The sequence below is a fragment of the Theileria equi genome, chromosome 1 (genome assembly GCF_000342415.1).
Source record: "Theileria equi strain WA chromosome 1, complete sequence".
NCBI classification, from domain to species: Eukaryota; Apicomplexa; class Aconoidasida; order Piroplasmida; family Theileriidae; genus Theileria; species Theileria equi.
In genome coordinates this window covers 1,827,413-1,848,632 of record NC_021366.1, presented here as the reverse complement: position 1 = coordinate 1,848,632, position 21,220 = coordinate 1,827,413, and the positions used below count along the sequence as shown (strand labels likewise).

The following is a 21,220-nucleotide window of genomic DNA, read 5'->3' as shown; positions in this document are numbered from 1 at the left end:
TGTATATTTTCCTAGTGTCATTCATTGTCCAACTCGCATTAAAATATCCACAAAATACGGTCCCACAGGTTCTTCAAAGTAAAGATCGTGGTCTGTGCAAGCTTTTAAAGAGCTGGCAACTTGAATGTGCATATCTGATGATTTGGGAGTTTTGCGTACGCCTGTGTTTCCTCCTGAAATTCTTCCCATTGCATCATTAAAAAGTTGTAGCGATTGCTTGTACACAGCATTATCAGGCATTACCAAATTGGTTTTGCGATATTTTGGCTCTTGTGATATTCGTATCGCCTCTTGATAGTCCTCCACAAAGTGGTCCCAATTTAATCGAATTTTTGAATACTCGCGTTTCCTAGTATTTTTCGCAGGTTCAAACTTGTACTCTGCCTCAAATTTAGAGTCTAGAAGATCTATGGCAGTATCATAGGCCTTTAAAAAATCTTGAATCGCCCCAAGGGTCTCAAAAGGCAGATTATTTATGCCATGCAGCGATGCGTAAATATGCAGAGTTCTATAAAGGCTTCTCAGTGTATACAAACACTCTTGTAAGCTCGGCCTTTTTGTGCTGTTTATAAACTTGCGTTCCATTAGGTTGCCAAACTGTGCAGAGTCAGGAAGCACAGTTTGAGGGTATACCAGAGGGGTCTCTAGAGGATCTATTGAGCATTTAACTGTCTTTTCCTTCACCATTCCAGACTTTTTCATAAGCTTGTAATTCGATCTTACGGACGTATCATAGACAAACTCTTCAGTACGGTCCTGGGCAGCTTGAATTATCCTGTGCACATTATTTTTACTCCCCCTCTTGCTAGAGTGTATAATGTACGATACAAGTCCTGGTAATTGCGCAGCATATTTACACAAGGAATGTATATGCTGGAAAATGGGCTTAATGCTCTGGCTCTCAAAGTAGTGGCACATTATGTATCCATTTACAAGACTCAGGGATGCATCCAAAGAGTGGAGAGTTGAGGGAGCGGATTCAGCCCAATGCACTGCTTCATTACGTGGAATATGTCTAGGCTCCATCCTCGAGAGTAGAGAGAATAAACGTGTGAATACAGATGCATCGTACCTTTTCCCGTGCCTTTCAATCCTTTTTAAGCGGAGGGTAAGGTTCACCAACAGGGTATTACGCCATGCATCTAAATTCACCAGTGTGGAATCAGACTCTCCTAGAGCTTGCAAAAGAGCCAAAAGATCTAGAGACGTACAATATTTCGTACTCCTATATATCTTGCAGGCAGAGTCATTCTTCCAAGATTCATGTCCATACCTCGAAAAAAATGCATTTGCAAGTTTACCCTGCGCATATCCCAATGCTCCCATTACATCAAATATCATGCAAATGTCTCTTGTATCCAAATAGTCCATGGGTGAACCTGAGCCATCTTCATCTATGCACATGTTTACCACGTGTTCAATAAATCCAACATGATCCACCTTAAAAGTCCACAAGAGGTCAATCACCCGCAGCAAAATGTTCCAATCTTTACACTCTGATAGAATGTTTATGGCATCATAAATGGGTTCCCTGGGATGACAGTCTGCATGCAGGAGATATCCCAGAATTCCAACAAGTCTGGAGTTGTCCATGTAAACTGCAGATTCCTTGAGTTCCCTCACTAACAAGTCTGTAAATCGTGCATTTTTTACCTTTAAACTGTATAGGACCTCTGCAAAATCAGCACACGGAGATTCCACCCTTTCTAGCATAGTCTCGATATACTCCCCGATGGTCTCTAGGGTACCACTCCCAGGTAAACCTTTAGTAGAGAGGACCACATTGCACGCCTTCATGGCCTCAAGAATCAACCTCTGATTAATGTTACTTCCACTCTGAGACATTGAAATGCTCAAAAGCCTGTGCACATGTGGATGTGATCGCCACAAGCCGCAAGTGACCAGATGCACAAAAAAGCTGGTTGCATGGGCAACCTGTGTATCCGTATATAATGAAAGATCCAATAATGCTCCCTTGCATACATCTAAAGCCCCTTCATCTCTCTGCACATTCAGCAAATCTTTAATTGCGCAACTCTTTCCGAGATGGGCTACTGCCAACTTCTTCATCAAACCATTGAGCTTGTGAGGGCTCTTGACAGCCACAACCCTTTTAATATAAACATGAGTGGGCCTAATTATTCTCATTTGTATATCCAATCCTTAGAGTGACAATCTATACACCAATAGTAGCTGGTCCTTCTATGGACCAAATTTCAAGCCGTAAAGACAAAATTCGTCCAAATGGACAACACTGCATTTATGCGATTTTCAAATGTTTATACCAAAGATTCTACGGTTGTTTGCTCCTTAAAATGTGCTGGGCAGCGTCAATTTTTTCTAAAAGATAGGGAGACCCAGCAAAGTTACTGGACGGTGTGTTTATATTCCGAAGTCTCTGATGAGCTTCCTCAATCTGTTGGACAGTAACTCCTTCATGCGATGCAAAGCCTAGTATTTTTGCGGCTTCTTCCTTTGACATTTGACGTCTAAAGTAGGATTCCATGGAGACATTGTTGTTGCGCACAGCCTCCTTATACGCTTTGTAAGTGGCTCTTACCACGCTTCCACCCGCAATCCATAAAACGTGCGTCAAAACACGCGCAAGTGGTCTAATTGGAATCATATTCTGGCGAGTACGAACATGTTGTAAACTTTTGCTCTTCACAGAGTGGTACAAGCCAATTTCTACCGATTTTCCAGTATCTTCTCCCTTGTATAGCTGCCGACGTTGATTATTTCAGGGTACAAACGAGACAAAGGCACAGAATATTGCCTATAATGCAAATCTTCTCCTAGCTGGGTAAATAAGCGCTAATTTCGCGTAAAAGACCATAAAATCATGTCATATAACATATTAAAGCACAAACAACACCTTTTCGAATCTTAAAATTGAATTAAAGTGAAGACGTGGCGGGAAGGCCGAGGGCACCACCTCAGGCGCCCAAATTCCTCCACCAGACTGAAACTTTCGCGAGTTTTGGCTTTTGTTACTAAACACCTACGAATTGTGCGCTCTTCAAGACTTTTCGGCCATTTAAGTTCAAATTTGGCGCAGCTCGAATCAACGGCGGCTTGGATGCTCAATTTCTCAGTCAAACACCCTGTTGATGTAAGTTTTGCGCTTCATTCATGATGTCCGTCCGGGATACCTCTGCCACGGATCACCAAGTTGTTTGCGAGGAGCTTTTGGCGCTTGTCACATCCACCGTTGCTTTCCGGGCTCCACTCGGCTGTTTGCGGAATGTATTACCGCTATGACAACTGGATTGTGTACGCCTATGCGTTGAGTCTGCAGCACAGGACATCGCGTCATTCCATATGGTCTGCTGGGACTATTCCTCTCTCTTCTTTGCCAATAAAGCGTCCATAGACGCGGAACTGCTTTGTATACTCTCTCAACTCATCACAATTTGTAGTAAAAATGGAGGTTTCGGATCCTACAATAGAGCAATGGAAGATCAAGAGACTTATACAAAAGCTAGAATCTGCCAAAGGGTAAGTTGCTCTCTGCGATGCTTACAACTTCCACTTACGTGGCCACTCTTCTCTCACTTGGACATTTATTCTTTAGCAATGGAACTAGTATGATCAGCTTGATCATCCGTCCCAAGGATGATATTACTCGTATCAGTAAGCTTTTGGCAGATGAATTTGGCACTGCATCAAATATCAAATCTAGAGTTAATCGTTTGTCAGTCCTGTCTGCCATTACTTCTACCATGCAAAGATTAAAACTCTATCGCAACACACCGCCCAACGGCCTAGTTGTGTACTGTGGTACTGTTATTACAGAAGACGGTAAAGACAAAAAGGTCAACATCGACTTTGAGCCCTTTAAGCCCATAAACACTTCTCTCTATCTTTGCGACAATAAATTCCACGTAGAGGTAAGACGCGTTTACACGCTCTATTACTGGCATACATGCACAATTTAGGCCTTGCATGAGTTGTTGGAGAGTGACGACAAGTTCGGATTTATCATCATGGATGGTAACGGTGCCCTTTACGGTACAGTCCAGGGATCTACAAAGGAGGTTCTTCACAGTTTTACTGTTGACCTTCCAAAGAAGCACGGAAGAGGTGGTCAGTCCGCCCTCCGTTTTGCACGTCTGAGATTGGAAAAACGCCATAATTACATAAGAAAAGTTGCTGAAAACGCCGTTCTCATGTTTATTACAAACGATAAACCAAATGTTACCGGCCTAATTTTGGCTGGTAATGCAGATTTTAAGAATGACTTGGCTGCTTCGGATATGTTTGACCAGAGATTGGCTGCTAAGGTTCTAAAGATAGTTGACGTATCCTACGGTGGAGAAAATGGCTTCCAACAGGCCATTGAACTTGCGTCTGAATGCCTCTCAAACGTCAAGTTTGTGCACGAGAAAAAGGTTATCAAAAGGTTCTTTGATGAAGTCGCACACGACACTGGTAAATATGTATATGGAGTTCAAGATACCATCCAAGCACTCGAAGGAGGAATGATTGAGTTGCTCATTATCTATGAGGCACTTGACATAGTCAGGGTTTCACTCAAAAATCCAGTTACCGGTGAAGAATCTGTCAAACTTTTAAGTGCAGACGAAGAAAATAAAGAGGAGCATTACAAGGATGGTGCAGTAGAACTCGACGTTGTCGACAAACTACCACTGATCGAATGGATTATCAACAATTACCAAAATTACGGAAGCGCACTCGATTTCGTTACAAATAAATCACAAGAGGGATCCCAATTTCACAGCGGATTCGGTGGAATTGGCGGTATTTTGAGGTACAAGATGGATATGAACGACTACGGAGAAGCCTACAGCGATGACGGAGATTTCATGTAAGTGTATTAGCATCGTACAGTCGATTTGTGACCATTTAAAATGGTGTCATAAACTTATGAAACTGTTTTTATTATTCGACTTTTCTGCAAACTTGAATGTAGCGAGGGTCATTCTATGCATGCATAGTGTAAGTCTGTGAATTATATTTGGCTGCCTCCATTATATACAGTAATTTAACCGGGAGTTACCTGTCTGCCTTGACTGGAGGAACCAGTGATGAATTTACAAAGCGTGTGCAGGTGATTTCCTATAGAGAATAAAAAGCTATAAGAGAATCTTTGCAAAATTTATAGCCTTTAGAATTAAACTCCTGTTCTGGTTAAATAAGAATGAATAAGCCTCAAATGCCCCGTAAGCTGCTGATGGCCCACCTCCAAATATACCACCAGTTATGGCACCTGTATTTAAAGGAGGGTATAACATTCTTTGAACGTCTTATTCTACGGGTGCTTTGCATATTTTAGATATTTAAAAGCAAAATCCATCGATATTTACTTCCTTCCTCCATTCTATTATCGTACATTCACAGTTCTATGCAATTCCCACATCTACAAAATCTCTGAAATTACGAGTGTTATTCTGTAAGTGTAAAGATTTTATTCTTATTAAACTAGACATGGAACGGTAAAAGGTGATAATTTCCAGTGAATGCATCTTTCCTGTTCTCTAGTTTTTATACTTAAATTACAGCATATCGCGAACTCTATTCATCTATAAAACCTCTAAAGCTGTGAAACGTCTTCAGTGCACCAAATTTATGGATTATATGGGTCGTACTTTTTCCTAAAATTGAACCTCCTATCGAGGAGATAACTTTTATTCCAGATAATTGAGTCATTTTTTAAAACGGGATCGAAATCTTCAATGCTCCTTTTCGCAGTCTTGACATTTACGTTATATTTGGACTCTTTAGGTTGAGGCATATCTGAGGTATCTCGGTACCACATCTTTCCAAAACATTAATGAACAAATTCTTGGTGAGAAGAACGCTGGAATAACTCTGTGGTGTTAACAAAAACTCGTGCATTTGGAAAGTGACAATTCGTTGAGGAGTTTGACATCTGGATTCTCCTTTATTACGTAGTGACCACGTTTGGCACATATTTAACTGACCTTCGCAGATGGATGTCTGTCAACTTTATTGCATTCAGGGTATTGGTACTCAAAATATCCTCCTTTACAAACTTTATCACCCACAAAATTATCCTTTTGATCCTTAATACACCATTCCATATAATCAGAGTGAAGGAACGGTACATTTACGGGATTTTACCAGTGTTTGAGGAATCTGCACATCTCATTCTTGCCACTCTTTTTACTCAATTCACGTTACATATGCCACCAGAGAGTACACCACTGGCTGATTTCCTGAAATTCCCTTTATCCATCACAAGTGTAATCTCTAGAGGGAGGTAAGATGAGAATTTTGGAAGGCAACTGGTAGACAAGGGAAAAGCGCGAGGATCAGAATGGAGACCTACGACTTATACCGAGGGGTTTAGCCGCAAAATCTCCTCCTGTAATGTTTCAGTAAACGTACAAGTACAAGGGGAAGATATAGATGATGCATGAGAAGCCAAAAGAAGAACCAGTAATGCCGTTAGCTTTGCCTCTCTCGTCCATCCCCTCGGGGGAATGACAAACATTTACTCTTGAGAGAGAGTTGGCAACGGTAGAGACAAAATAGGACCAAAGAAGATTCCATAATGTTGAAAAGGTTGCCGTCTATTACTGGCAGAATGATAAGGACGGTCCTGACCAGACACCTGAGAAGGCTCTCATGGTAGGAATCACTACTGAGGATGGAGAAACTAAGCATTACGCCAGGAGGAAGAAAAGTGGTAATGAGTGGACTAGACTTGATGGTCATTCCGCACCTCAACTCATCACTGGTGGCCTTGAAGGACACTAGATGACCTAGTCTATTCGAACTATAATTAAGTTATAGTAGATTTTAGCAAAGGTCATCTCAGAAACATTCCAGTGGCGGAAAGAATGGATACTGTTGCCCTGAGAATAAGAAGGACCCCAGGGTCACCGCGGAAGAAATAGGAATTACTCGTAATCATCAACGCGAAAAATCCGCGAATATTTACAGACATAGCGCTTCTTGTGGACGATTTACAGGTATAAAGTGTTACAAGGACGGTGGTAATGGTAGTGAAGAGGACAGGAAGAGAATAAGGATTCCCGGCCATAAAGATCCCGGAAATTGTTCAGTAGATGTATATGCATTACACACTGGTGAGAGCGGGACAGAGGAACTGTATACGTCAAGGGTGGAGGCCCTGAGGTTGATAGGAAGTGGTCTAAGAAGGGTGATAATGGAGTGGATGTTGAGCGGATAAAGTTGAGCTAAATGAGACAACAACAGCCCATTTAAGCACTGGACCTGACTGTGCAAAGTGGCATGATCTTGAAGGAGTACTTTACGAGCGTGTTACTGCTGATTTGGAAGCCTGTACTCCAGAGCCTGTCTTGATCTACGACCAAACTAAAACGTACTAAAGGCTATCCTGCCAAGAACTAGAGCCAGTACCTGATCGAGAAGAAGGGTGTCCATCTTTAGTACAAGGTACTGCTTGCAGTGGCCCCGCTAGTCGACTTGGTACTACAAGCCCCGGACCTCTTGGACTTGCTAGTGAAGGGGTGAAAGAGCGCTTCAGAAGGAGCTAAAAAAAGAGCCTGAATCTACCGCTAAAGGTGATGTTCTTAAGCCTCATAAACTGAATCTTTTGAACAAGGGGGCCAAAGACTGCTGTTGATAAATCTGAAGGTAAAGTCCCTGTTGCTGACCTATCTGACCAAGTTCCTGATACAGAGTCTGAGACTAAGATTCTCCTACAATCTCCTGGTAGTCCACAGAACTTGGTCGGCAGATACTTGTCTTTTTTCAAGCAACGCCTGGTAAACTTAGTGGAGGCATAGGAAGACTTTCCCAACCCGGAGGTGGAGAAACCGCTGATACTGTTTCTAGAGAACCTCAATATTATCAGAGCGCCCTTACACAAACGCCGTTGATAATCCAGAAACTCTTCAACTCTTGCTACTACCCATAGCATTCCGTGAATAGGCAAAAGACCAGCGAGTCAAGGGAGCAAGTACAAACCCTTTGCTACTCCATCACAGCGCACCTTCTACTTTTAAAACAAAGTCATTAATGAAGGTCGCCTCGAGAATATAAGGCAAAGAACTCACTGTGCAAACAGGAGGAATGAATGCCTAGGCCACTTCTTCCGACTTGACACCTCTCCAACTCACAAGTTTTACTGCATAAAAGCATCTAGTGAGCCAAAGTTACCACTAGATAGCCAAGACAGTTGTCAAGAATCATAATTATCGGCATAAGGAAGAACTTTCCGGCACCCACTGTGGACAGAAACTGTGACAAAAGCGACCACGTAAAAGACCCAACGCATAGCGAAATTTACTCTTGTACCGGGCCGTTTGTAACCTGGAGAATGCATTAGGGAAAACTTTAAACGCCCCTCTGGAATCTTCCTGTTACACCCCAGATGTCTTCCTGGCACCGTCTCTCATTCATCGGCCACTATAGTCACATTTGCACAGGAGAATGAGGCTTCTTGTAACTCTATGCACAATCTGCATAGTGTTACTGTCCAACTGTGGAGGTGGTGGAAACCCAGGTTCCCAGGGTCGAGCGGTGGCCAGAGCTGTTCCCAGCACACCAAACCCACAGGTCTCTCCGCAGAGTCCACTAAGGACAAGTGGAGAGGCCAAACTAACGGAAGGTTACCGGAATCCTTCTACATCTGGTCGACCTATTCCACAAGGACGAGCTGCTAAACCTGGTACACAGGCTCCTCAGAAGCAACCACAGACAAATGGACAGTCAGCAGCTCAACCTGCTCAACAGGGAGTTTCTCAGCAAAAACTTCCACAAGAGCCAGCCGCTAAAGCTGTTCAGGAAGCACCAAAACCTGCAGCTGTTTCGCAGGCCAAGGCGGTAGTCACAACTACTCCTGGCACACCGGGTCCACAAAATCCACATACAAACAAAGTAGAGGCACCTATTAAGGGTGGCCAACTCACTCCTGTTGCTATAAATGGGCTTGACACAGTCCAAGATAATTCTACTGAATCCAAAGACGGCCACCTCGATTTAGCCAATGCAGATCCTTCAAAGGTACTTGTGGACAAGATAGAGGAGGGAGATGTCATACACTACATGTACCATCCCAACGGAGCTACAAGGATTCTCTCTGTAAAATTTGGTCAAACTACTCTTTGGAAAGCAGGTAATACTAATAGGCTACTGCGTGTCCACGCATATAAGAAACGTGGCTCTTCCTTCCTCGTCCATCTCTATGTTAAACGTGAAAGCATGGAGGCTCACAGATACTTTGAAAAAGACAACGACCAGTGGACTGAACTGAGAATAGACGATTTTATACCAAAGTATGAAAAATTGGTACTGTCAAGACCAGCTGGACTGACGGATCCTAATAATCTAAGGAAGGTTTCTGGTCACCTGCATGACTATCTAAGAGTTTTTGATATAGAAAATCCTGATGGGTCACTCTGTAAAACATTCAAATGTATTATGGACAATGTTGAGACACTGTTGGTATCACCGTTTTTGGGATTAAAGGAGATAAAGTGCGGTTCTACCAGTTTATGGAAAGCTGAAAACGATGAAGAATGCGGTTTTCTGAAGATACACTATGTATATGGCGTTCCCACTATGATTCATTTAACTGGGGAACGTGGCCCTCATGTTATTGGTTACGCAGTAAAAAAGGATAAAAGTGATGACAGTAAATGGAAGGGTGTTATTAACTATGACACGGAACTTAAAGAATTAATTACAGATTTTTCAGATAATATTACTGGATTTGTATTGGACCTTGAAGATATACAAAATACAGAGGAATCTTCTGTTCTTAAACTCAGTCTCTTTGGAATGCCTACGTTGGTATTTATTCCAAAACCAAGATTCTACACAACCAGAATTACTTATGGTGATATACAACTTTATGTATCTGACCAGGGTAAGATTGAAAGGGTTAATGTTGCTTATGTAACTCGCTACAGCTCGAGTATTTCTCTGATGTTCATAGTTATTTCAGATAAGGATTGTGCTTCCGTACAGTTTCGCCTAAAAGAAGGCGATATGTTTTACATTATAAGCGAGAGAAGATATTTTCAACTATTAGAAAGTATGAAAAATAGGAAGATTGACTACAATTACCATACTTATGATATGTCATCACCTGACTCAGGATTCCAAGCTGTGGACTCCTCTGTGGGTAGCATACCAGCAAAGTTACATGTTCCTGGTCCCTCAACTTGCGTAAACAAACTCGCACTAGATGACGATGTGATTTGGATGGCTTATGTTGGTGGCGAAGTTTGTGCCTTTGCAATAACATACCTTAAAAAAGGGAACCCTTACATTTTACATATAATGAGGGTCAACCATACTGGACAAGAAGAGATATATTACGTAAAAGGAGATAATGGATGGGAGGAATGCAAAAAACCTAATAAAATTCTGGCTGGTCATAAAACATCTGGAAACCCTATAAGTTTTGAGCTAGACCTGTCTTCACAGAAAGATGATGATAATTTACAAGTAGTTGATATGAGAGCTTCCGTAATTCCATTGATTCTTTTTATTCCAAAGGCCAACCGTGTTGCAACTTCTATTAAATATGGTAAAGAAGTGGTAATTGGAAGTGTAGATAAGAAGAAAAGGGTTGCTTTTGCTGTACTTTATTTCAAGGAAAAGAAGCCATTCCTCCTGTACATACTTCTTAGAGACTCTTCTTGTAAGCCAGAAAAAAAGTACTATTATAGAGATGACAACAAGTGGAAGTCTGTAACGTGGAATTTCCGGTGGAGGGTATGGACTATACGGAGTACGATTAAGGAGAACTTTAACAAAAAATTGGGTACAATTGCAGCTTTTGAGTAATGTATCAGGTATTCACCGATTTAATCACAATATTATCCTATTGTTATATCTTAGACCAAGTCTACACACTGAGACATTTTAATGCAGTTTAATCTGCCACTATAGGCAGCCACTTTTTTTAATTTTTAAGGGTTTTTTGGTATATATTATGCATACTCTGGAAGATGGTTGGTGGAAACTAAAAGGAGGATAGAATGCGAGATTATGCGATCGTCCGCGAGAGGTTAAAAGTCACTCATGCCACTAACAGTCTATAGATACCATGATGAGCTTGATCATGGCAGTGTAGACTGTCCCAGTTTTGACCATGTAGGCAAAAGAAGGAAGAATAGAGGACACTATTTACAGGATGGAGGAGACCTTTAAGGTGAGTTCATTACAGTAAACGTTCTACAATTATAGGCTCCACGGAATGATCTCATTTTATTCTCTACAAACACAGCATGGAGTAAAGACTAGGAGCAGGTATAGACCTAGGAAGAAGAGAACGAAAGGAAGAACTATAACTCATTACCCCATGCATTTTACTCCAGAAATGCATTCTCTCCATTGTATACAGACATTTCTCAGTTATGAAAAGAATGAGACTTATCTGTGCCATTCTATCCTTGTACCTTTTCAGGCTAAGAACATGTGTAGATGCGCTGTGAAATGAATTATCTTTATTCAACATGTACGTTTATTAGGATATAGTAAGTTATAAATCTATTTGTAGGTACCCTTGTGATATTCTTGACACTGTTATGCCTAGCGCTTATCAGCGCACTGGGGACACGGAAACTTAGGCGTGGGAGGGATTCCCAGTGGCTAACACCTTTATCTGAAGCTAGTACAGAAAAATGTCTCAAAGAATAAAGACGTATACTCATCACAGATGTTTGACTTTTGAAAAATGTGCCAAGAATGGCAGAGGTGTAATTGGATTTAATGCTATATTATATCTCTAGGTATAGTTTGTTACACATGCAAAAGTGTATAAGTCTAAGGACGGAAAGAAGTGGTTTTTAGCTGAGACTGAGAATGGCTCGGTCTACTACTATGCTACCTGAAGGTACTATGGTCCACTGGTGAGTGTAATGAGAGTCTGTCAAATGCTCACAAGTTAGAGGATACTACAGAGAAGAATCTTGGAGAACTACTCCAGAAAATTAATGGCACTCCTGGTCAGATAGCAGTGGATACTTTCAAAGTAAGCTAATCAGTCAAGCCTTTTCATCTGTTATTTGTGAATATAAGAAAACCACTTCTTCCCCTGGACGTAAGGTTTAATCTCGGAAACACTGCCAACTGTGCCTGCACATCCACTTCTGGAGGGACAGACTCTCATTACACTCACCAGTGGACCATAGTACCTTCAGGTAGCATAGTAGTAGACCGAGCCATTCTCCGGCCGAAAAACTACCCTTGACAATCCCGTTAGTGGAACTGATAGTGACATAGCCTTGACTCCTATTCTCCCAAGAGCATAGATTATTCCCATGCCTACTGTAAAGACGATAAGATCATCCTAATCGGCATTACCAAGGGTGGTGATAACACTACAACTACCCATTATGTCAGAAGTAGTAGTAATGACTGGATCCTGACCAGCACTGCCTGTCTGCAGAGAGCCTTTTAGTAAGCCAAAAGGGCACAGGAGGCTCAAATATTAACTTTAAAAAGAACCTGGTAAATCCAGCCTAGCACAAAGACTGACATTCCGAGCCCTTGTACTCATGATACCAGCACTAGGTTTAGTGCCATTAGTGACTCTTTTAAGAGGTGTACAATTCACTCATTGATCCTTCCAAAACATAACTTTGGGAGCTTCCAATGGCATGTGAGTCGGAGGAAGAATGTCTCGCAGACTTTTATTCACCCAATGAATGCCATTCCCTTCCTCATAGACAATATTCAGAGTAGAGCAAGATGAGGGTGTTTGACCTCGTTTATTTCGCCATCATTTGCGGAATATGCAATGCTGGAATCCACAATAAAATTCAGGACATCTCCAATACGGGCAATAGGTTGAGCACACTCGTAGCAGAGGCTCCAGAGGAAAAGGAGGCGGAGGAACGAGACAGTGGAGAAGAGAGTGAACCCAAGAATCAAGAAGATGTGGCGGAGAAGGAAAAGACCAACTTGAAAAGGGAAGAGAGCGCCGGTGAAGGGATCCCTCAACTGGTCCTGGTAAGCACTCTGCTGGTGGCTCCTATAGTGATTATGACGATTTAAGGTCTATAGCCAATGTATAGTAGAAATGAGGTGACTCGGTATATGTCACCGATGAGAAAAGGTCGATAACACAGTGATTTCAGGAATGAATGCTGAGAGCTGGGGGACACTCAAATTTCCGAACATTAAAGCTATCGCACATTTTTGTAAGGACTATACTTGTGGATGTAAATGTATGAATTGTGGACGCTTTTTGACAGACAAGGTCTCCATCAAGAGGAGCTTTGTCCAGAGGAAAAGTTTGATCAGATGAGATGCAAAGCATTCTCTAAAGAATCTCGCCAGGGAGGAATATCTGTGAATTCCAGAGGCACAAATTTAGGAGAATAACCATCAGAATACTCATAAATTTAAAATGTAAACGCTACATTCTTAGGCAGTTTTACGTCTGTTCTAGGAACCACCAGGGGACATAAACCACCCCTATAGACAGTAGACACTACATGGACAACTCATCCCATTTAGATGCTCTCCCGTCACATTAATGTCTATAAATTTGCCGAAAATAGTTGCATGCCGGTGATATGTCGATCAGATTCCGCGTACATTTGCATTGTGTTTCTGCTCTCTAAAGTAGCCCAGGCAGTTGAGAGAGTAAAAGCTAAACTTGTTAATGAAAAGAAAGACTTCATGCCTCCTTTATCTATACTGATCGTCGTACTCTTGTCCACAAATCGTTTTCTTGTGGCATATCCCAGGAAAATCCCATTGAGCGTAAACGTGTCTGGAACACAGACGAGAAGGATCCTACTCTGTCCCTCTGAGGAGTTTCCAGGTGGCCTCAATTACAAAATCGTCGACAACTCTAGACACAGGTACATTATCGGAGATGTCTTCGACTCTGGTTTGTTTCTATGATTCCTGTCGTTTCCTTCTCTGGTAGAGAATAGCTTTACGTCTATTTGCACTCCACAAGTCACATTTAGGCTTCTTAATCTTGCATGCAGACCCAAGTGCCGTGAGTAGATATGTCCTCGTATTTGTCAGGAAGGATGAGACCAAGTACATCAAGATTACGACTAGGCACAGATATCGTGGCGTCTGCACAACTCAAGTTAAGGAATTCACCAAGAAGGTCTGGGACCCGTACTACAGAAGAGTAGCCAGAATGTGAATGTTAAGCGCGTGTGCATCGTCTGCAATACCTTCATGGATCAATAGTTGTGGAGTAAAAATCTTCATGCAGATATTTGTGGGGAAAAATTCTCATAATTTTAATATCCAAATTACGTTTTTTCGAAATTTTACATTGTAAAATAGCAACATATACTTTAAACCTGACACTTACTCTTTTTTAGCATAGATTCCCACCTTTTAATCAAGCATTAAATCGATAGAATCTGTGATAACATGCTAGGTACATTGACACTCTGAATTGAATCCATTTATGTACGTTTAGAAAGAGGTTATAGAGTTACAGAATAAGCAAAGTAACTTTGGTTTTTAATTTCTACCAGAGTATAGCAAGAGTGAATTTTCTAGGTGCTGAAATAAAAACACTTTACACAATCTTAAGGATGGATGGCATTAACGCGTATTTAAAGGATACCTTCCTAGAGAACTGACAGATCATGACGCACCATTCATAATAGATACCCAAAACCCCCAACTATTCATATAAACTACAAATGTCAATTTATAAACAAAATAGTTGTATTTCTCTAAACTGCATAAACAGAATGTTAAACAGTCATGTATAAAAGGTAATTCGTCAGTAATTAGAGTTTTGGCAAAATCCAAAGGTTTATAATGAAAATAGTGTGGAATCCATAAGTTTTAAAACGCCATATACGCTAATATCTTCGGCGGAAATTTTCGACATGACATCATGTATCACACTTGCAGGTTGAAATGGTAGCGTGTCAAGGATATCCAAGACCAAAATATCTGCTTCAGTTGGCCATGTGAGCTGTGTTTGCTGCATTTGAGGTCTTAAAGCTGGAGATGAGAATGTTTGATGCATAATTCCGAGTGGCTTTATCGTCACAGAGTCTAATGCATTCTCCAACATCTTAAAGAGTTGAAAGTTTTTATAATCTGGCATAAATGCCTTTATTAGACTTCCACTTGCAGTCCATCCAAATACACCAATTGGCTCTCCAAGCTTTCCAGCATTTGTTTCCCTTCTTACGAATTGTACAACTCTGTTTTCTAACCGTACAGCGGATTCCACATTTAGCTTGTCCCTGTGATTTTCATCATGATTGTGTGAAAATACAAGGAGATTTCCATCGAAATCAGATGCTAATATTGCGATACTTTCCTGGTTAACGAGAGGTGCGCATGCAACGATTGAAAGTGCGGCTTTAGGAGATGTGGAGGCAATTTTACATATACTTCTAGAGTCACTTGATACATCGTGACAGTACATGTAGAAGTATACCCCTTTGAAAATATCTCCCAAGATTATAAACTTGTTAAAAATACAACCCGAGGAAATGCAGATTGGTGTCTCTGCAAATGCACCCCTTACAAAAGTCTTGTTTGTTATTTCGTGAACAAATATATTTGAACCGACTGAATGCACAAAGTGATTTGAGTTTGGCATAAAATGATTTAAAATCCACTTTTTATTCTGACTAGCTTCTGCGCTCTCAAGATCACTCAAGAAATCAAACTGCGCTCCAAACAAGACATCAAAATCACTATTTAGAGCTGACAAGAATGTTATTGGCCCAGAAAATCTCCTCTTGCAATATATATCCATTTTGTGACACTTTTGAGCTGGATTGCAAATAACTTCATCTGTGTCCCCTTCTCTTACTGCATCCTCGGTTTTTATCAATGGTTTTGTATAGAGACTATTTGAAGACAGGGATAATATAATGACTTCTCCCTTCGTTTCAATATGTTCCCCTAAACTAGTGCATGTACCAATGAGGAGATATTCCACGTTATCAATAACCCCAAATGTCATTGATAGAACGACTTCATATGCTTCCAATTCATATTCTGCATACCAGAAGCTTAAGTCACCCATGTGAAATAATAAAACATAATCTCTATATTCTTCACCAGATAAACCTGTAGATGTAATTGATTCAGTATCTACCTTTCCGGTGATATGTCCATTTTGGTCAATTTTCCAATCCAATACCTGGTATGTCTGCAAAAACAGCTCTAGCTCTCTATTTGCTTCAATTTTTTCCATTGGATTTGCTCCAGAGTAAATTGGATCCAGGGCAATATGCTTAAATTGCAGCCTAAACCTGTGATCCAAAATATTCATAAGTTCCCTTTTAGCATTCATCCTACGCTTTACAACAACAGCAAAGAGCTTTCCAGATAGTCCACCCTGCGATTCTTTTGAGGTACCTCCCTGGTGTATAATACGTCCATTTTGAAGTAAATAGTCTCTTCCAGACACTGCGGTTATCGTGGCCTCCCTTTCTTTCAGTTTAAACCTTTTAGATATCAATTCTCCATTGAAAATTAGTCTTTCAGAATCACCCTTTATGTGTAATTTAATTTCATCTTGATTATTTACAATTGTACAAAATTGTGGATCAAAGAATGGATTTACAGGTGCAGAATTTTCTTTATCTTCTGTGCTGCCCTTATCATTTTGGTCAGTGTTTGCGGTGACAGGTTCCTCTTGCGGACTTTCCACAGTTACATCCTTACTCTCTGCATTCGCACTTACATCTTCCATATAAATGTCTTTGTCGCTTGTGGAAACACTAGTTTGTTCACTTCCACTTCTTTTAATTCCTCCATTTAGCGTTACTAAGAAGTCAGTTTGCTCATTTTCATTCCTAGAAACAACAATATTCCCATCCGTAGTAGTCATTAGTACGAGAGAAGATAATGTATAGGCAGAGGTTATTCCAGAGGGAGTATCATACTTGTGAATGTATAGCCTATTTAATACACTCGATAACCTGAGCATAGGTGGAACAAATTGGTTCCATCTTCTCTCAAATATTGATGAGTGCGCTTCATTCTCCATCTCATTAGATTCAATAACCATATCTTTTGGAGTGCAGTACGGATACACTATAGTGATGTGATCGGATGATTGTTTAGAAGAATTTCTGGATATATGTACAGGGTTGTATGCGCACCTGTATGTACAATTTACCCTTGTCTCACCAACATGTAGAGAGCTGGGTATTGGGGTTACGAATTTGTGGAGATGAAGTTTAAATCTGATTGATTCATCCACAAAAAATGAGCGATATACTATCAGTGGTCTTCCAGTAATGAACAAGAGTAACGTTGGTCCAATATCCTCCACAGATACATCAACTAATGTTGCACTGATTATAGCCTCTTCTTTTACAACGCCATCAGCATCCTCACTCTCTTTATGATCATTGTCCAATATCTCATCAACATTTAGCAAGTTATGCAAGGTGACCACATGTTTTAGTGAGACGAGTTCTACACAGTAGAGTGAATCATTTTGCACAAATGTAAAAGAGTCCTTCCATACGCTACCAAGCCTCGTTGGAATATAAACTCCGCAAGATACTACATTGGTATACTCTACATGCACAGAAAGTCCCAGCTTTTCTACCTTGTATACTACAAGTTTCTGATCATAAGACAAGCACACTATGCTAGAGTCTATAAAATGTGCCTGGAATATCGTGGACTTTGCATTATGACTTTTGCTCTTTCCATCCTTTGTTAGTAGGATAGCTTCAGGAGTTACTTGACAAAATGTTCCATTTTTGAGTATCCCATATGCTACAGTCGATAAACTTGTATCCAGTGGTATTACTTGGTCTGATTCGATCTTTTTCGTGGGAGCATGAACATCGATTATAGAAGAACCAGATTCCCATGTGAGCAGACATTTTTCACCAAATCCGATAATTCTAGCACCACTTTCTATTTTCATCTTATAAAGAACCAAAAGAGGAACCTTTTCCAACAACACGGTCAAATATTGTCCAGATACTCCAACTAGTGCTTGTCTTCCCCTAGTAACATCCAACTTACGCAATTCTTCCAGCTGTTTTTCATACGGTAAAGTGTATACCTTTTTCCTCCTTCTTTTAACTTTTGCAGGTGTATCTGGCACTGTGGAAGTTACGTTTGGAGTTTGTGTAGTCTCTGAGGATAGGAAATCTTCAAGGGTACTGTGTTCCGCAAGTGTCGTATTTTTTACTTCCTTTAGTATTCCTATATTTTCCAGTAAAAATTTACAAGTTACTGGAGAAACGTTTGTGAAGCTATTTTTCAACTTTTGTCCCTCAGGAGTAGTGCTGAATGTTATGCTCAGTGGGATATCTGGTAGATTTACGGTATAGATATGTTGTAATTTCCCCGGTAAAATATTTTTAACCTCTGAATCATTCTCTTCAGAAGCTCCAACTTTGGCCAATTCCACCGAATTTTCTTCTTGTACCGCGGAAGGGTCCATTGAAACAAGGGTAAATTCTCTGCGTTCATGTGTATATATTGAAAGTTCAATTCCATTTCCCGATGCCACAAATCCAACTTCAGTTTCTATGCATGTGGATATAGGATGTTCTACTTCACCAAACTTTTCCCAAACAATGTCGATCATCCCTCTTTTGGCATGAATAATCGGTCTTCCGACGTACAAATGTCCGCCAGACTTTGGAATGAGTGTAAAATTGCAAAAGTGATAATCGTCAAGATCGATGCGTAAGTGCGTAGAATCCCTATAGACATACTTATTTCTAAGATTCGCATGTTCACAGACATTTGGAGCGAGAAATGCCGTGGGTGACAAAAATTGCCAATAAACTGCAGTTTCAAATGTGTTGAACCATATAATTGTATCCCTATTGTAGACAAAGGGCGTGCATACATCGCAAATTTTTGATGATTCTATCCCATTTGTCCCACCAGACGATTTTAAATAACTGATAGTAGCATCTTTGTAATTGTACGCATGTATACCCTGAATATCGAGTGGAAGGGCGTCAACTCTGTGGATAACATTGTACTGCATTGTATGCACATCAAAATTAAGACATACAAGGCTCATCCCACCTATTATGTCTGTATCATCTAGGGTTTCATGAGTTGCTATTGTTTCACTTGATGTGGCGATTAAAATACAAAATACATCAGTAGAAAAGTCCAACCCACGTACAAAGTACGTATTATCACAGAGACCAAATTTGTAATCTACATCGATGGTATAGAATTTTGAAATCTGAAGCCATGGAACAAGAGCTATATGTTTTCTCTCTGTAGAGTCAACTGGAATAGTTTTGAATATCTCAGGCTGCTTAAAGCTCTTGATATTAAGTGGCCTAGTAAATTGAGTTTGCAGGGAGAAAATGTTTATTACTCTTCCGTCATAACATATAGCTATTATAAATTGCCTGCAAAAAGTTCCAAGCCTACATTCCGATGGTGGATCACTAGAGGAGGCTGTATGTACATTTTGTAGACTCCATTCATTTCCAACATGTATGGAAATAAACGTATCCGTAACCAGGTTTCCACGAGAAACCGCAGAAAAATCACCTGTATCTTCTTCATTTTCAGCTAAAATGTGCATCGATAACGTCACAAACGTATTCTCAAAACGATCATATGCACACGTTACAACATGACCGGACTCAAAGACTAGAATTAGTGCACTCGTTGCCAATATTTTTTCCTTATGTTCTAGAGTATCCTCAGTATTTAACAAACCTTCCTTGTATTTTTGCACATATTCAGCCTGTTTTGCCTTTTTAGTAGCCTTCTTTCCACCCTTCTTTGTAGTAGATTCTGTGCTAGAAGCATTGGTAGTTTTGGAGCCAGATCCAACCTTTACTTCTTCGTACGCTTGATATTCATGGAATACCGCATCCTTTAGAATTTTTACAGCAACTGGAGCTCCGAAAAATGAGAATTGACAGACAAATATGGCAGAGTCTCTTTCATCCTTTTCCACATCCTCCTTCTTCTCTGTGTTAGATTCCGTACTTTCTACATCCTTGCTGCCTTTAGGGGCTTCTGTATCATCCTGCACAGTTTGTTGATTTCTCTTCCGTTTGGTTCCTTTCTGAGTGGTTTTACCTCCCTTTTTAGGTTCTTTTGACTCTGTATTTGTGCAGCTACTGCCTTTATCGTTTGATTCTGGCCCAGAAGTGGCGTTATTACTTTCCTCTTGTGTCTTTATCTTCGGGGACGTCTCTTTTGTTGCTCCCTGGTGTTTGTTCTTGGACACCAGTGTATATAGGAGGATTTTACGATCCTTAACAATCAAAACGTCCCTGGAATCTGGCAGGATAAAGTTCCCGTAGAGGATAAAGTCCGCCTCTGTGGATTCTGCGATTGTATGATATGCCAGGCGCACAAGACTCATCTTTAGACTCTCATTATTAAATTATGAATGTAAAAGGTGATTTGTGGAGAATTGGAGCCAAATGTGCGATAATTTTGGAGTAACAGCGACACAGCAGTTGGGTGGCCATGGAACAGAAACGGGTCGCTGGCAGAGGCATAAAGTCGACACTTGCGTAGCTGATTGTAAGGGTACATATGGTGTGGAGGGACCCAGTACTTTCGGGGCCCTGGATTCGAGAAAATTAGGACAATCTGTCCCCTCACACCAAGTAGGACTGCTGACTTCTCGGAGGCTATTGGAGCATATGTTCACGTTTTTGGAGATTACAGGTACATACTATTCACATGGATGTCTTGTGTGAACCTGGGAACGGGCAGTTTTGGCGGTAGAGCATCGACCAAAGGGTCCCAGTGTGACTCTGACTGACCCTTTGCACATAGAGTTGAGCCTACATGTCAGATAACATCTCGTTTTGGTGCCCATACTGGCTGCCTAGGCCCAGGATTGGCCCGGAAAGGGACTATGAGTTTGCCGAGAGTCCGTCGCCGGGAGATATGAGCTGCCGCTCAAAGGGACGCGTTAAAGTCGGTGCATCGGGGATTTACTGTTACTGGGGGTCGAGATAAATGGCTGGTGAGGGGTAGGGGCTGCAGTTGTAGTGTCGAGTGTTTGGGCCCATGGCGCCGCGTACAACAACCCTATCTTGGATCACAGGAAATTCATCTATAATTTGGATTTGAGAGTCGATTTTTAGTATTTAAAGTCAATATTCATATGGTTAGGGGCTTTGCTTTTGGTTAAAACTTTAGCCTTGGCTACTAAATCTGCCTCTATCTGAGTTTCAGCAAATAAATGGTTGCATGGCCTTTTATTCACTCAGCAGACCATTTATAGATCAATTAAAGAGTGTATGTATCATATACAAATACCAAGCTGAACTGGAAGTTTGGTCTCCACGCTTAATGTAGTTTT

General features: G+C 40.9%; 7 protein-coding genes across 7 annotated transcripts; 4 read left to right on the top strand and 3 right to left on the bottom strand.

Annotated features, from left to right (window-relative positions):
* Nucleotides 1–21: 21 nt before the first annotated feature.
* BEWA_026420 (hypothetical protein) lies at nucleotides 22–2,148 on the bottom strand (the record flags this gene model as incomplete). The annotated part of the gene is made up of 1 exon (XM_004829402.1): nucleotides 22–2,148. The coding sequence occupies one exon, from the start codon at nucleotides 2,146–2,148 to the stop codon at nucleotides 22–24; it is 2,127 nt and encodes a 708-aa protein (XP_004829459.1).
* A 145-nt stretch (nucleotides 2,149–2,293) lies between these two features.
* Nucleotides 2,294–2,626, bottom strand: BEWA_026410 (signal peptide-containing protein; the record flags this gene model as incomplete). The annotated part of the gene is made up of 1 exon (XM_004829401.1): nucleotides 2,294–2,626. The coding sequence occupies one exon, from the start codon at nucleotides 2,624–2,626 to the stop codon at nucleotides 2,294–2,296; it is 333 nt and encodes a 110-aa protein (XP_004829458.1).
* A 333-nt stretch (nucleotides 2,627–2,959) lies between these two features.
* BEWA_026400 (eukaryotic peptide chain release factor, putative) lies at nucleotides 2,960–4,832 on the top strand (the record flags this gene model as incomplete). Its single annotated transcript, XM_004829400.1, has 4 exons — nucleotides 2,960–3,112; nucleotides 3,420–3,498; nucleotides 3,575–3,890; nucleotides 3,939–4,832. The coding sequence occupies exons 2-4, from the start codon at nucleotides 3,425–3,427 to the stop codon at nucleotides 4,830–4,832; spliced, it is 1,284 nt and encodes a 427-aa protein (XP_004829457.1). The 5' UTR covers nucleotides 2,960–3,112; nucleotides 3,420–3,424.
* A 3,574-nt stretch (nucleotides 4,833–8,406) lies between these two features.
* BEWA_026390 (hypothetical protein) lies at nucleotides 8,407–10,770 on the top strand (the record flags this gene model as incomplete). The annotated part of the gene is made up of 1 exon (XM_004829399.1): nucleotides 8,407–10,770. The coding sequence occupies one exon, from the start codon at nucleotides 8,407–8,409 to the stop codon at nucleotides 10,768–10,770; it is 2,364 nt and encodes a 787-aa protein (XP_004829456.1).
* A 1,908-nt stretch (nucleotides 10,771–12,678) lies between these two features.
* BEWA_026380 (signal peptide-containing protein) lies at nucleotides 12,679–12,984 on the top strand (the record flags this gene model as incomplete). The annotated part of the gene is made up of 1 exon (XM_004829398.1): nucleotides 12,679–12,984. The coding sequence occupies one exon, from the start codon at nucleotides 12,679–12,681 to the stop codon at nucleotides 12,982–12,984; it is 306 nt and encodes a 101-aa protein (XP_004829455.1).
* A 465-nt stretch (nucleotides 12,985–13,449) lies between these two features.
* On the top strand, nucleotides 13,450–14,098 carry BEWA_026370 (hypothetical protein; the record flags this gene model as incomplete). The annotated part of the gene is made up of 2 exons (XM_004829397.1): nucleotides 13,450–13,828; nucleotides 13,911–14,098. 2 exons carry the CDS (start codon nucleotides 13,450–13,452, stop codon nucleotides 14,096–14,098), a joined length of 567 nt encoding a protein of 188 aa, XP_004829454.1.
* Nucleotides 14,099–14,728: 630 nt separating this feature from the next.
* BEWA_026360 (hypothetical protein) lies at nucleotides 14,729–20,266 on the bottom strand (the record flags this gene model as incomplete). The annotated part of the gene is made up of 1 exon (XM_004829396.1): nucleotides 14,729–20,266. The coding sequence occupies one exon, from the start codon at nucleotides 20,264–20,266 to the stop codon at nucleotides 14,729–14,731; it is 5,538 nt and encodes a 1,845-aa protein (XP_004829453.1).
* Nucleotides 20,267–21,220: the final 954 nt, after the last annotated feature.